The 14309-nt window shown below is 38.0% G+C and overlaps 1 protein-coding gene across 15 annotated transcripts in view; it reads left to right on the top strand.

Moving 5' to 3' along the window:
- FARS2 (phenylalanyl-tRNA synthetase 2, mitochondrial) overlaps window positions 1-14309 on the top strand; it is a 231103-nt gene that overhangs the window by 47632 nt on the left and 169162 nt on the right. For 13 of the 15 annotated variants that reach the window (XM_053969920.1, XM_053969910.1, XM_053969947.1 and 10 more), the window contains one exon: window positions 7714-8348. The exons of 1 other annotated variant lie outside the window; for it this stretch is intronic. In XM_053969920.1, the coding sequence (XP_053825895.1) occupies window positions 7731-8348 (618 nt within the window). In that variant the 5' untranslated portion in view covers window positions 7714-7730. Of the gene's footprint in view, window positions 1-838; window positions 899-7713; window positions 8349-14309 lie in introns of all 15 variants that reach the window. One more of the 15 variants, XM_053970004.1, reaches the window with a different exon arrangement.

The raw sequence follows: 14309 nt of genomic DNA, 5'->3' as shown, positions 1-14309 counted from the left end.
ATATTTTGGCATAAGATGATAGCAAATTTGTGAAACTGATCCTTTAAAGCTTGATGTGACAGAAAATTGATATGACACAAAACTTATAATATTCCTGCTGCTACTTAGGGTTGAAACATCCTAAGAAAGGCTTGTTTGATTTAAATGTTGATTACATGCCTATTACAACCATGAAATTACACCTGGCCTAAAATACTAATTATGCTTGCTGTTTTATAATAATGCTTAAATTATTCTAACTGTACCATGTTGGCTAGGGTATTACTAAGGAGAGCATCTGGGGATCTGTGCTAAGTCATAGATTTCCCCAGTTCTCCAGAAGAATGGAATTAGAATCAGTACAATGGGGATACAGCAGGTAAAGCTGAAGACTTTTTCATTTGTGGATTAACTTAGTGATTCATGTTAGCTGCCTCCTCTGGTATGTTCCATCTAAATAATTTGGTTTCCCATGCTGTCCTTTGCACTGTTACCAAGTCTGCATGTGTCCCCTTCTTTTTTTAGAAAAGGTATTACTCCCTCATCCTGTTAAGGCAGGGTGAGGTCTCTAAAGTCTTATGATGCCCAAACAGTGTAGCTAATTGGTGAGAACTAAGTACCCTACTACATGTAAAAACTGCTAATATTTAATTTCAAAACAAATTTATATTTACTCATATGAAACTCTATAGGTGTAAAATTCTTGGTGGTGTATGCATCTGTAAAAAATACAGATAATGAGTTGCACATACTGAAGGAAAAAAGAAGGCAGAAGAAATAGTGATAATCTTGCAGTGAGGATTTTATAGGTATTTAAGTGTCTCTGTCCCTTTCACCTGACAGTTATTTACAAATGCAGAAAGCTGTTTGGCAACATTTTCAAGACACTGGAAAAAGAACATTCCCTCAGCAGCCAAAGGTAATGTTTTTTCAGATTGCATTCCTTGAAAAATGGATACATTTAAAGGCAGTAGACACATTTGACAATACTGAAGAATAATTTCTGCATTGCTTTTTCACAGTATATAATTTGTAATGTAATATATTCAAAATATGTTTGGGTAATGAGGATTTTCCCTTAAAATATGGAATTGACTGTTAGCTGTTTTGTCTCATTGTGGAGGTAAGGCAGAACACAGGAATGCTGGCAGGAGATTGGTTCACAGCTGTTTAATTTTTAATAGTTCTGTGTGCCTTAATCATCATGCACTATTGAAAGTTACCACTAAAGGGCTTTATTGACATTTCTTCAGTAAATAACAAACTCTGTTTTAGTTTGTGGAAAAAAAAAATAGGGTATAAATGAAAGAAAACCAGATTTTTTTCTGATGATGTTCCTTAGTTTAGTCTTCTGTCATGCATATATATAATTGTTTTTTTAAACCATAGTTTCTTTCCCCAGAATTTGCTTTTTTTGTTTTTATTAGTTTGTTTTTTAAGTCCAAATGAAAATAGTGTAATCAGGCTTTTCACCTTATACTTCTGAATTTTGCATGTTAGAGAGTTTGGTGCCTTTCCACCTACCCAGAAGTCTGAATTTGTTTGCTTTTGGTCTTTAACTCCTAATGTCATTTAGGTTGTATACATTTCTTTTGAAAATTTATATACTATCTCAATAATTCAATAATTTCATGTACCTGATTAGCTTGCTGATCACAAATTCCAGTGGGTGGATACTCTACTGAATTGCTTAAAACAAATTTGCTATAACTTGTCTTGAAATCTGATTATATGAGTCTTTGAAATGGTCTCATACAGTGTGGCAGTACAACTAGAGTTCACAAGTCTTTTGGCTACTGAAACACATTTTACTTGCCTTGAATCATGTATCTGGAAGCATTATGTTTTCAGTAAGTGGGAGACTTACAGATATACCTGAACAATCCTGGAGTGACACTGTTTAGCAGGGAAACCAGAGCCTGCAGCAGCCTTTGGAAGCCTGCATGGGGCACTGAAACTTGTTGCAGTGAGATAGCATTTTGTCATCATTTGCATTGCATCCAGCCTGCAGCTGGATGGTGAGTGGACTCAAGGGATGATGCATGACATTTTGAAATGGGTGCTTGCCCAGAGGTACATTCCCTTGTCCACAGACTTGCTGCTCACTGTGGTTATCTTGGCCCATCTTGCAGTCCTGAGGGAGTGGTGCAGGTAGTTGAAGATGTGCCTCAGCAGTGTGGACCAAATTTTCTGTGCTTGCCTCCAGGTGCTCATGTGTGTAAGACAGGCCATGAGATGCTGGCCTTTGTTCAGACAATCAGCATCTTCTGCATTAGTGGAAAAGGTTATTAAAGGTTGTTAATGGTTGTTAATACCTTTCATATTTAAGACGGTCTTAAATGTAGCACTGAGAGAAAGCAGGATCGTGCCTTATCCCAGAAAGGGTATTTTAGTTTTCTCTCTCAATCTTGCAAGCCTCCGAATGTTGCCGAAGGTGGCATCGTGATTAATGTATCACCATTACAGAGCAGACAGCCAGCCAGCTTATGACATATTTTTGCTTCAGTCAAGAAAAATAACAAAATAACAATAATAAAAAGTTATTCTGCGTGTTTCTGGAACTTACTGACAGATTATTAACTAGATGAACTCCAAGTACATGAAAAAATTAGGAGCCAAATACTTGAAAGCTGTATTATCTTGCCAGTGCTTTGTAGTTCATGAAGACTTTAATGGTGTTTAGCCAACATCAGGGATATCTGATAATATTCTGCCCTTGGAAGGTCAGGTTCTAAAATGGATCCATTCTAATTTATCTGTAGGGCTATTTCAGAAGTCTGTGTGTATTATATAAATTCAGCATGCTCAGTAGAAGTCTGTTCTGGTGTGCAACAATGTATCATCATTTTAAAATGAGCATTAAAAAATCCAAGCTTGTTATTAGTTTTGCATGCAAAATAATTTATCCTGTGCAAGGCAGATATGGCCATGGCAATACAATGATATTTGCTGCTGTATGCCTACATAGTTTTCAAAACTAAAATTCAATGCTTAGCTAAATTGCTAAGCAGACTGGTAAATGTCCAATTTTAGCAGCCTAACATATGTTTATAATTTTTGTTTTAACATATGCTATGTTGGTTGAACTCCCCTCCCCACACATACGGTAGATAAAAGCTGTCACATCACAAAATGGTGGCAGCCCAACTTTTCTAACATTTTCCATGGCACTTCAGAGTCTTGCATTAATTAGCTATTCTTGGATAGGAGACAGACTCTCATCTTTGTAGAATTTTGGTTTCAAACCCATCATGTACTTGGGTTTATGTATGCAGTAGCCCATCTGTGTTTCTGCAGCCATAAGCTGTAAAAAGCACAGGGCAGAGAGAAAAGCGGTCAGCAGGAGTGAGGGTGCCCTTGGCTCACAGAGGCAAATAATGAGCAAATGGCCCCACGAGCTGGCCCGTTTGGGTTCCAGTTTGCTCAAAAGGAGCATTCTCCCTCTTCCACTTTTACAGGAGAGGTGAGTGAATAAAACCATGTTGGTGCACAGCGCTGTCTTCTTTCATTGTGCTAAACTGCCCCTCTTTTCTCCTCCTTTTTCAAAGCAGGTGTAAGGAGGAATTTCACTGAGTCTACGATTCTTTCCTAAGCCTCAGCTGGGTAGTGAAGAATTGTGACAAATAGCATTGCAGCTGTGATAATACCGTCTTAATCCTTGCTGCACTATGACATGGAAACCTGGATTTAGACATGAAAGGACATTCCTTAACCGTACAGCAGTATGATCCCTTAGCGAATCAAACTGCCTTTTGCATGTGTGCTCCAAAACCATGGTATTTCTTTTCTGATGTATTCTGTCTGCTATTTCACTGTTGTCAGGCTCCTGACTGTGGTGTATTTCAACATGTGTAATGTCTGCTGGGCTGCTGCATGGGGAATGGTTGGTTTTCTGTGGAGGAGGAAGGAGCCTTGCCCATCCGCTGAAACTGCTGTAGAAGTGTCACAGGGTCTGATGTTGGCAGGTGTGGTCATACTGGTGTGTGGTCTATGCACAGCATGGACAGGGCTGTTCTTATGCCTTTACCCTGGGTGGCGTGGATGCCACTTCCTGTCCTCTGGTCTGCCTTGGAGTTGCTCAAAAGCATGAGCTAGGTGCAAGCATGGTTCCAAGTGTACTGGCATAATGTAATGTATGATGTCATTCCTATCCAAGACTAGAGTTGTAGTAGACATCTCAGTGTGGCGATTGAGGTCCAGCAACCTGAGCCCATGGAGCTTCAGGGGAGCTGCTGAGGTGCCCTGGAATGTATCAGTGGTGCTGGCTGAGGGCATGTGTAATAGGAGGTGTTGGGCCTGGTGCTTGCATGTCCGCCTACAGAGTTTTGAGAAACACCACGGAGAGCTGCCATCAGAGCAGCCTGCTTCCAAAGCCCTGTGTCTGCATCCAAAGCCCTGGGTTGGCTCCCAGCTGGGAGCCAGAGCCACTGTCAAACCCAGAGTGCAGCACTCGCTGGTGATGCTGGTGGAGGGCTTTGCTATCTTTGGATTGTAGATGCCAGTGGTGGTTGTTCAATGTCTATTTCCCATTTATGTATTTGTTTTCAGCTACAGGACCTGCTGCTGCTGTTTGGCTCGCTGTTCTTGTTAGCTGACTGGCAGGCCTTGCTGTGGGATTCAGGTTTTGTCAGTGTGCACAGAAAACGGTTTTGTTTCCCTGCCAAATGAAAAGCATGGTGGAAATAAAGGAAGAAAATGATACATTTAAACTGCTTTTCCAGACATTTAGATAAACATAGACAGAAATAAATAAACATAAATGCATAAATTTCTGTTTATTATAAGAGAACATAAGTAATTAGTGTGTTCTTAACACCAGGTATTTATTGCTAGAAGAAAGGTGAGGAATGTCTTTATTTTCCAGTGTTGCTCTCTGCTGTGGTAAACATTACTTTGGTTTGAAGATTCTGTGTACAGTCTGCAGAGTGTAAACATATTTTACTTTCTTCTCTGTGGTTTCTCTGCCCAAAAGTAACTTATCACCAGTTGAGTTGAACTAAGTCCAATACCATTTTTCTGTAATGATTCTGAAAGAGGAATACATGACTCTGGTGAGAGAGGGAAGCAGCAAAGTGTTGGTATAGGACTTCAGTGTTTCTGGAACTCTGTGTGACACCATGTTAGGGGGCACATTTAGTTCTTGCTTGCTGTTGTTTGCGGTACTTGGACATTGGATAACTCATCTAAAAACTAAATTTTTTTCTTCTCACATTATTTGCTGCTCAAATTTTGCTTTTAATTAGAATAATAATGCAGGTAATAATGCCATTCAACTATTTAAGGCACAGGCATAATGTTAGAATGAAAACTCTGATACAAGTTCTGGAGGATTTTCTCCTGTGCAAGTTTGTGAGTATATATCATTGCTTAGAAAAAAGATAGTTCAGAAAATGATAGCAGGCTTCCTCATCACAAATACTGAAATATAATCAGGTAAGCCCTTGAAGAAGTGTATACTAGAATCTCCCTTAAAAATGAGTCTTAAACAAAGAAGAGTGCCCCCCTCCAATACTTGTGGTACATGTTATTTATTTTTCCATACATTTAAAATAATCAGAACTGTTTATGTTAAGCTTCTCATATGGTTGTCTGATTCTCAGAGGAATGATATTTAAGAAAGCAGCAAACATCACAAGAATCATGATAAAGTATGGGAGTTTTTTTGTGCATTACGGTTATGTGTAAGTTTTGAATTGAAGTTTTTAGAAAAATAAATGTATGGGCAGATGGTGATATTTACTTAAGGGAAGCTGAATTCATTATCTGACTAGGACTGGATATTTCAAGCAGTTGTTTGAAAATGAGAACTCGCTTTCCATGAAGGAGAACGTATGTTTCAGGAAAATGGGGTCTCTTTTCAAAATGTAAGGACGATCCCTTGCTTAGCCTCTGTCAGAGTGTTTTCAGATCTCTGTATGAATTCATTTATTGAAGAACATTCTCAAGAGCTAATTTGATGAAATAGTTTTGTAAACTCTTAACTGCCCCCCTGCCAAAGGCAGTCATTCTTAAAAGTTTCAAAACTAGATAAAATTTATAGCTGTCATTTATTTCTAAAGGTATTCTTCCAGGAAAAGGATTAAACAAAATATTCAGTAATCTTACACTTCCCCACCAGATTTAATTTCTGTCTACCCAACTTGCCTTTATTTTGATTGATTGAGATACAATGACTTGAGGAAATAGACCAATGGAAAACTTCTAGATATACGCCAGAAGAAAGAAAGCCAAATGCGACCATACTCATCACCTTTTACAGATTTGTTTTTTCTGGGACTCTCTAGTCTAGTATGTCTGTTCATTTGCATGCATATTTTGAAGTGTGAGACTATGAAAAATAGTCTCACCTTGTTTATTTTGTTACTTACACTTGTTTTCCTTATGTTCTGTGGAAAGCTAGCCAGGTACTGTAATCCTTAAGACTGTATCCCTTGAAGACTGTGGTGCATTTATTATTGCTTATGTTCTGTCTTCCCCCAGTTTTTTAAGATGACTTTCACAGAAAATTCTTTCACTCAGAAAACCTGTGGCCCTGTAATTCTTGGTTCATAGAGAAATACAAGCCAGTTTGTAGTAGATGCATTTCCCTGGTCACTTAACTTCTAATGCCTCTGTTTTCCCATTCCATAATAAGCAAATTTTAATGCTTGATTATTTTACTGGGACATTTGGTAATATTTCTGAAGCCCAACCATAGATTTTCAAATAATTTTTCATCTCAGAATGGGCTTATGCATATGGAATGACTGAAAGGTTCATCACTGTCAAAACTCTTTGGTTTTGGAATTATTTTTGAACTCTACAGAGAATGCAGCTGTGTACACATGAAGCACAAAGCCTGTCTGTGAACAGGGAGGATGTGTAAAGATGGCCCTTTGATGGGAAATGAGTTCTTCGGTTCAGGCAACTTGAAGAATCTCATCACTTTGCCTTCCTGGTATCTGACAAGCCTGCCTCCCCTGTACAACCGGGGAAGCTGTGCAAATAGCCATCCTGGGGAACATATGGAAAAAGGGGTTTTGTGATCACTGCAAAATTCTAACATTGGTTCTGACTTTATGGAGTCTTTATGGTGAATCTTGTGCAATATTCATATGTGAATTTAATAAGCTGTTTATATATAAATATATGACTTGTCTGGCCATCTGTTTTTTCATAGTGGTTCAGTAGTTTGAAAGGTTAAACTGGCTTAACCTTGTCTGGCATTAAATAAGAATTAGTGATGATTGCATAGTGCATGCCACATGCATCAGGTAGATGTGGAACATATTCTGCAGCTTCTACTAATGGAGGAGATGATACAGCAATAAGTTAATTGCTTATTATAAGCGAGTTCTGACTGCTGAAGGGCACTGTTAAGTTTCCGAGTTTCTCTTAAATACTATTACATTACTGCCACGTGTTTTAATTGGATGAAAAATATTGTTTCAAAGAAGGCCTGGTGTTTATTCATCTTTAAAGAGCATCATCTGGAATGGGGTTCAGGCTAGGTTTAGATTCATTAATAATGGTACAGTCATGCAGAAACCTGAAAACCGAATAAAATATCGTAGCTGAAATTTGGCCACAAGGGTATTTTCTGTCCTCTGAAGTCAAAAGAGTGGTTTATAATGGGAACTTTGTCATGCTAATCAAGCAGACATTTGGATTTATCTATCCCTAAGATAATAGCAATTCTTGTAGCAGCATTGCAGTTCCTAACACAAATATTTTTAATTCCTTTTCTTTCTCTAGATCATAAAAAGTTTGCAATGGCAATGCTCTGGAAATTCATGAGAGTAGCTAAGTATTCTAAAACAGCTTTATCATCAAAAGTAAAGGTAAGAGGAATTCCCACCCATTCAAGACATTCTTCATCCAAGTCTGTAACTTCAGATTTTGCTGCCACGTCACCCTGCTCAAATACTGTGGAACTGCTTGGTAAATCTTATCCTCAAGATGACTACAGCAATGTCACAGACAAGATTCTTTCCAAGGTGGGGAAGAACTTGCACAACAGAAAACATCACCCTTTGTGGCTAATCAAGGAGCAGGTGAAGGAGCACTTCTACAAACATTACCTAGGACGCCGTGGGACTCCACTCTTTTCTGTGTATGATGGTCTTTCTCCAGTGGTTACAGTCCAGCAGAATTTTGATAGTTTACTTATCCCACAAAACCATGCCAGCAGAAGGAAAGAGGATAACTATTACTTGAATCGAGACCATATGCTACGAGCACATACATCAGCTCATCAGTGGGACTTGATACACTCTGGCCTAGATGCCTTTCTGGCAGTGGGAGATGTCTACCGCCGAGACACGATTGATAACACCCACTACCCTGTCTTCCATCAGATGGAGGGAGTGCGCCTCTTCTCCTGCCATGAGGTACGAATTCTCTAGCTGGGGTGAAAGACATTTTGGGTAAGTTGCTTGGTCTTGTGTTTGCTGCAAGCAAACTTCATCCACATAAACGAGGTGCGTGCACCGTAAGCATGTTACAGCGACAGTGTTATGCTGCACATTGATAAAGATAAGTGATTTATCATATAGCAATATTTTTAATTTGTGAAAGTGTTGAATTTGAAAACAACTATAAAATTCCCCAGGAAAATGTGAAAAAATGGAAAGACAATATTATTGAAAGCTAGCAAAGTGAAACATAATTTGAAACGAAACGACTTGTTCAGTTAATGATCTGCACAACTCAATTCTTTTCTGTCACAACTCTCTTCTGGTGAGATCACTTTACCAAAAACTCTATCAAATTAATTCTTGAAGGACTCCTTGGATGCGAGTTGTTACAGCTACTTCCAAAGTGCAGTTCTCACTGTTGTCTTTTCTTTTTTTTTTTAATAGAGCCAACTGGCTATAAATGCATGTCATTTTCTAGGGAATTCTTCCATTCTTCATCTCATCCTAAAGCTGCACTGAACGATTCATCTGTTGCAGCCAATAGTTGTGTGTGTGGTGCATACACAGCGAACCCATCGGAGTCCAGAGGCATCAGCTGAAGAGCTCTAGGTTGATGTCCAGGACTTTTAAGTTTATATGTTTTGTTGGCACAGCTTGCATGTTCTGCAAATGCCTGGGTGTCATTAAGTACTCTGCTGCATCATTGATCAGTGGTAAATATAAGCCAGTTTGTTTTCCAAATAGTAATTGATTTGTATAATTTGTGTATTGTTGTAGCAATACTGCCAAATTCACAGTTCTATAACTAAAACTAGCTTATTCTAATAATACTGAGATGTAGACCATTCTTAACGTGCTTGCCAACGGGTGACAGGAGCTTGGCAGAGAAGCCTGATGCCTTTGGATGCCTGAGGGAAAACTAAGGTAATCACAGAGCACTGCTTTTCTCTGTGATGGGAGGGGCTTGTGCTGCCTGCACTGCACTTAGCCACCCCATGTGGCTGCTCCTTGTTCCACTGCGAACTCATGCCTGCCTCTGCAGGTGTCCTGAAGCTGTGTGGTGCTGAACACAGCCTGCAGCTGCTTCTTTGGTAACCACAAAATGGAAATATTGCAGACTTACCCAGCCTTGTCTGTTTGCTGCTCTTTTCCCATAGGCCTATTTATGAATATAGTCAGGTATATGGTATACAATACTATATTAAGAAAATACCATTTCTTAACCATTTTTGTTCATCACAACTTCTTTTTTTACTTGCACAGAAGTTCAGTCATTCAGATGGAAATATTTTACTTGCTACAAAATTATAACATCAACATTATTGCAGGATGAAATTTCTGCAACCTTGGGTGTAATTGATCTAATAACTGAACTATTTGTTTATGAATATACCCCTTCAGAAATTTTGGTCCTAATGGTAGACTATTTCTTCCTACTCTACAAATTTAATAATAGGAATAATAGGATTTGAATAACTGGGAACAGAGTTACAGAAATGTTTTCACTGACATGTTCTATCTAGAAACATACAGTGTTTAACAATCTAATTCATTGCACTGGAGATTCTTTACTTTCTCTCCTTTCTTTTTCCCCAAGAAAATTACTGAGATGTTATTGGAGAGCTTTCTATAGTGATGAAGAAAGAATAGTGGTGTGGTGTATGATGTGTAGTGTTGTTTATTGGCAACATAAAAAATTATAAACCTGAGCATGATCTGATGCGTCCTTTTTTGCTTCAGTTTGTGTTTCAATATATACCCCCTTTTACAGTCATAATCACAAGAGCCTTGTGGAAAAAAAATGAATGTGTAATTCTCAAATTTCACTGGGGACTGTTTCTGTGTTTTGTATTCTGGTTGCCTGTTCAGAATCCACATTTGTAATTCCAGAAGGAACTGTCTGAGTGGAACAAAGACTAAATAGAGGTAATATTACATGAGAGAAATACTCTGATAGTAATTTATTTATACTCAAGTTTAAGCTGTAACCCACTGAGCAGAAACGTGTGACTGTCAGGGCCTGTTACCCTTGTCTCAGACTTTCATTCCTTACCAGGCTTCAGTCTCTGGTGAGAGGAAATGTGCACAAGTTCCAAGGATCAGAGTCTTTGGAACCAAGGGAAAAACTGTTAGCTCTTAGCTACAAACCCTGGGTACATTTCATGTTATGGCCAATGCAGTAATTTTATGTGCTGTTGTCAGTTGGCTGCTCTAATTTGTTCCTTTGCTTTTTACATTTATCGTTCACTGTCTTCTCAGTGTAAATGACCACAGACCTAAGAAGATGTGAGGAGAAAAACAAAAGCCTAGAGTGATTTTATAAGAACTTGAACTTAGAGGAATTTGATGTTTAATTTTGGTTTAGGAGGTGTGGGGGAAAAGTCAATTTGTCTTCAGCTGAAATTTTAGGCAGGATACAAAAGATGTAGATGTACAAAGGTGTTTCCTTTACAAATACCGAATTCTGTAGTCATGACTAGGTTAAAAATCCTGTCCTGTGGTGGAAACCTTCAGCATCATTCTTTATATCAAAGTTAAAATCAGTCTGTTGAAGTAAGATCTGGAAAAACAAACTAAATCTGGCAATTTTATTGTATTTTTTCTGATATATTTGTGAGCCATTTGCTGTTTCGGCTGTATGTTTTTTCATGATGGTTGGTTGATTACTTTTTAAAGAGAGAAGTAATCTATAATTCAAAGATGGGCAGGTAACTGATGCATTTCTGCAGCTTAGTATGAGTGTAAATATTAAAGTACTAAAGAAATTCCTGTATCCCAAACTAACTCATTGCTAAAAGTTAGACTAATTCATGCTTAAATTTCTCATAAACTTTTAAAAATGTCTTTGGACTGCTATCAAAGAACATCTGAAAATACATTTAGACATGTTTTCAATATATTTAAAAGTATTTTAGATGATTATTTTCTGAATATAATAGAAGAACAGTTAGAAACTGACTAATATAAATAGTTAAAACAGAAAATAGCTTCCCAAATCTACTTCAGAATTCTGAACATAAAATGAGCCGTTCTTCTTAAACAGTACCACCAAATGATATCCTTTTGTATTCACTTCCTCTAACATTCCTGTTTTTCTTCTAATTGGTGTTTGAAATTTTTTATTTTTTCTTCTATGGTGTATGGCTTTTTTCTTTTGGTTAGTACTTTGGAGTGGCAATTTTGATACTGCTGTAGTCAGATTTGAACTAGCCAGTTTTCCTGGGTGGATTAGAAGAGAAATTATTTCCATGCTATGCCATTGCCTTCGGTGCAGTTCCATAATTTATGGAAAAGAGAAAAAAAATCTCAACTATATTGCACTTTGTGCATGTCAGCCAGAAGAGGGAGCCAATATAAACCCAATGGCAGTCAATGAACAGCTTTCAGTTGATAACAAAAAATATTTACACATTTGAAGGAGACTTCATACGGTATTTTATAGCCTGCACTGAATTACACATAAATTTTAAGGGGAACAGATGCTAAAACACAGGAATTGCTCCTCTAATTTAGTAACCTTGTTCTAGTGGAGGCCAGTACAAGGTTGTTTAGATGAAAAAATGATTCTCTCATCAGGCTTGTTTGTGCTAGATGTGGTAGGGATACATCTTTATTCTCCATTGGAATGCTTATGGTGGAAATAGGGACTTTTTTGTTAGGATGCAATGGAAAAAGGGTAAATAGTTACAGGTAAAGGATTGCTCCTCCAAAGCACTATATATAATTTTAAAAAAAGTCAATATTGTAAATTCTAGTGTTTATATCCTGAAATGTAAAGACTCTTGTTCTAGGTAATAGAAGATTAGTAGATTTTTTAATCTTTTTCATCTAAATACATACTCCTTTCCTCATCTTCCCTTACTTCAGTACCTTGGCAAGATTCCTGGTGTATTGTTAAAAAGAAAAAGATGTTACTTTTATCCTTTCTCTTGTGGTTTGGGATGATGTGAACTCCTGATTGACCACTCATCTGCAGTTTTGGGGTTTTTTTAAATCAAGTGCCATGCAGGGTTTCCCCTTGGAAAACTTGTGTCTTTAGGTTTGACTTCTCAAAAGTCTTATATGTTACTGCAGCTTTGGACACTGTGCTTTTGCTCTGACATTGTATCATAGAAAAGCTCCTTCCTGTCTTCAGTCCCTTTTTTTTAATCCTCATATGTAAAGGAATTTAAATCAATTTATAGTGCTCCAGGGATCAACCTGTTTTATGGAGTGATTTGGAGCTTTTACAGTTTGTCTGGGAGTGCTTTTGAGTGTGAGAGGGAATCATAATAGCAGTATTTAGCTGGGCACCAAGGAACAAATATTTTAAAAGGCTTAAATGACCAAGGAAAGGAACCCTTCTTAGCCTTCTACAACTTATGGATAGGGTTGTGAGCAAAGCATGGGTCCCAAGGAGCCTGAGAGCTGTCCCTCCTTCTCACAGGGAGCGGCGAGGCTGGTACAGGAGCAGAGGCACTTGAACTAGATCCACCTTGGTTAAAAAAAGGAGCGGCAGCATTACTTTGCTAGAGTATTCTGAGGTGAATTTATTCCTGAAACTGCAGTTGAACTGAGTGGTCACAATGAAGAGCCTGGCTAGTTTAGGTGGAACTGATTTCACTTTCTCTGGTATTAATCCAAGTGGTGAACATTGTATTATTCAGTATTTTCCAAGTTGAGGTGTATAAATCATGTCATAATAAATAGATCTTCACTGATCTGAGGGTCCAGATTGTATTCTTTGTTATTTTTAGTCAAAAATTTGACAGTGGAGGGCATCAGAAGGTCTGTTAGATTTTCATAGTGATCCATGGTCTAGGAAGTTTGAAAACTGATGGTGCATCTTTTACTGCAAAGACTTCATTTATTTTTCAGACTTTGTCTTTTTGTTGTCCAGCTAAAAAAACAAACAAACCAACAAAGCTTTTTAGAATAAAGCTGTTACATCTATTCAATGCAATATTTAAATTGTGCAGGAAAAGGAAAAAAGAGCAAAGTGTCCAAGAGTGTATTTGGGAAGTCTAAGGTACTTAAAAGTCAAGGAATTTCTACTGCTACAGAAACAGAAGTCTATGGTAGATGTCTCATTATTTCAGGTATCTGTGTAGCAGTGTTATTTTTTTTCTGGTTTGAAAACATCTTTGTTTTCCCTTTTCTTAGAGAAACACTTCAATTAGGTTTAAAAAACCCCCAAAAAGCCAGCCCTCCACCCCCAAAAAACAACAGAGGTTACCTTTCTTTGCTGTAATTGGAGAACTAGAATGGAAGGATGTAGACATTAGGGTAACCACCTCCAAGCTTATAGGTTGAAGTAATTTTTGCCATTTTCTGCCCCCAAAGATCCTTATTGATGTGCAGTGAAGAGCCTTCTGTCATGTGGATCATGGGCTGTGTATCTCTTTTGTACCTGAAACTGGCTGCATCGGGGTGTATAGTTACACCTTGGGGGCTGACTGCTGCTGAAATTAGGTTTTCTCTTTGAGCTATCTGTTGGTGGCATCATCTTCATCATTCCTGATCCACTGGTTGAGTCTTGAGTTCCAGAGCACATTAAAATGTTGTGGAAAGGTTTTGCTATTTGTAAGTGGATTCAGAATGCAGCTGTTGGTTCATTTTTAGAGATTTATTTAGGGCAGTGAGACAAAATGCATTTGGTGTGGCAAGGTTGAGTGTAGTCACGTGCAGATCCTCATACAGAGATAATTTTAAATGCTGGTTTGTCTGAGAATATAAGTGCATGAGCATAATTTATTCATTATCTAAATCACTGGTGTATGCGTGAGTGGCAGGAGGAATACACAACTGCATTGTGGAAAGACAGGATACAGTTGCAGATCTCTCTGATCTGAAACCTACTATGAATGCCATCCTGCAAAGAGGCACTTAATTTTGAATACTAAATGTATGGATAATGAAGGGATGTGAGACTAAAAAGTCTGTCAAGTGATTGAG

The sequence above is a fragment of the Vidua macroura genome, chromosome 1 (genome assembly GCF_024509145.1).
Source record: "Vidua macroura isolate BioBank_ID:100142 chromosome 1, ASM2450914v1, whole genome shotgun sequence".
NCBI lineage: Eukaryota > Metazoa > Chordata > Aves > Passeriformes > Viduidae > Vidua > Vidua macroura.
Note: the sequence above shows the minus strand (reverse complement) of the source record. Positions and strands in the feature narration are given on the sequence as shown.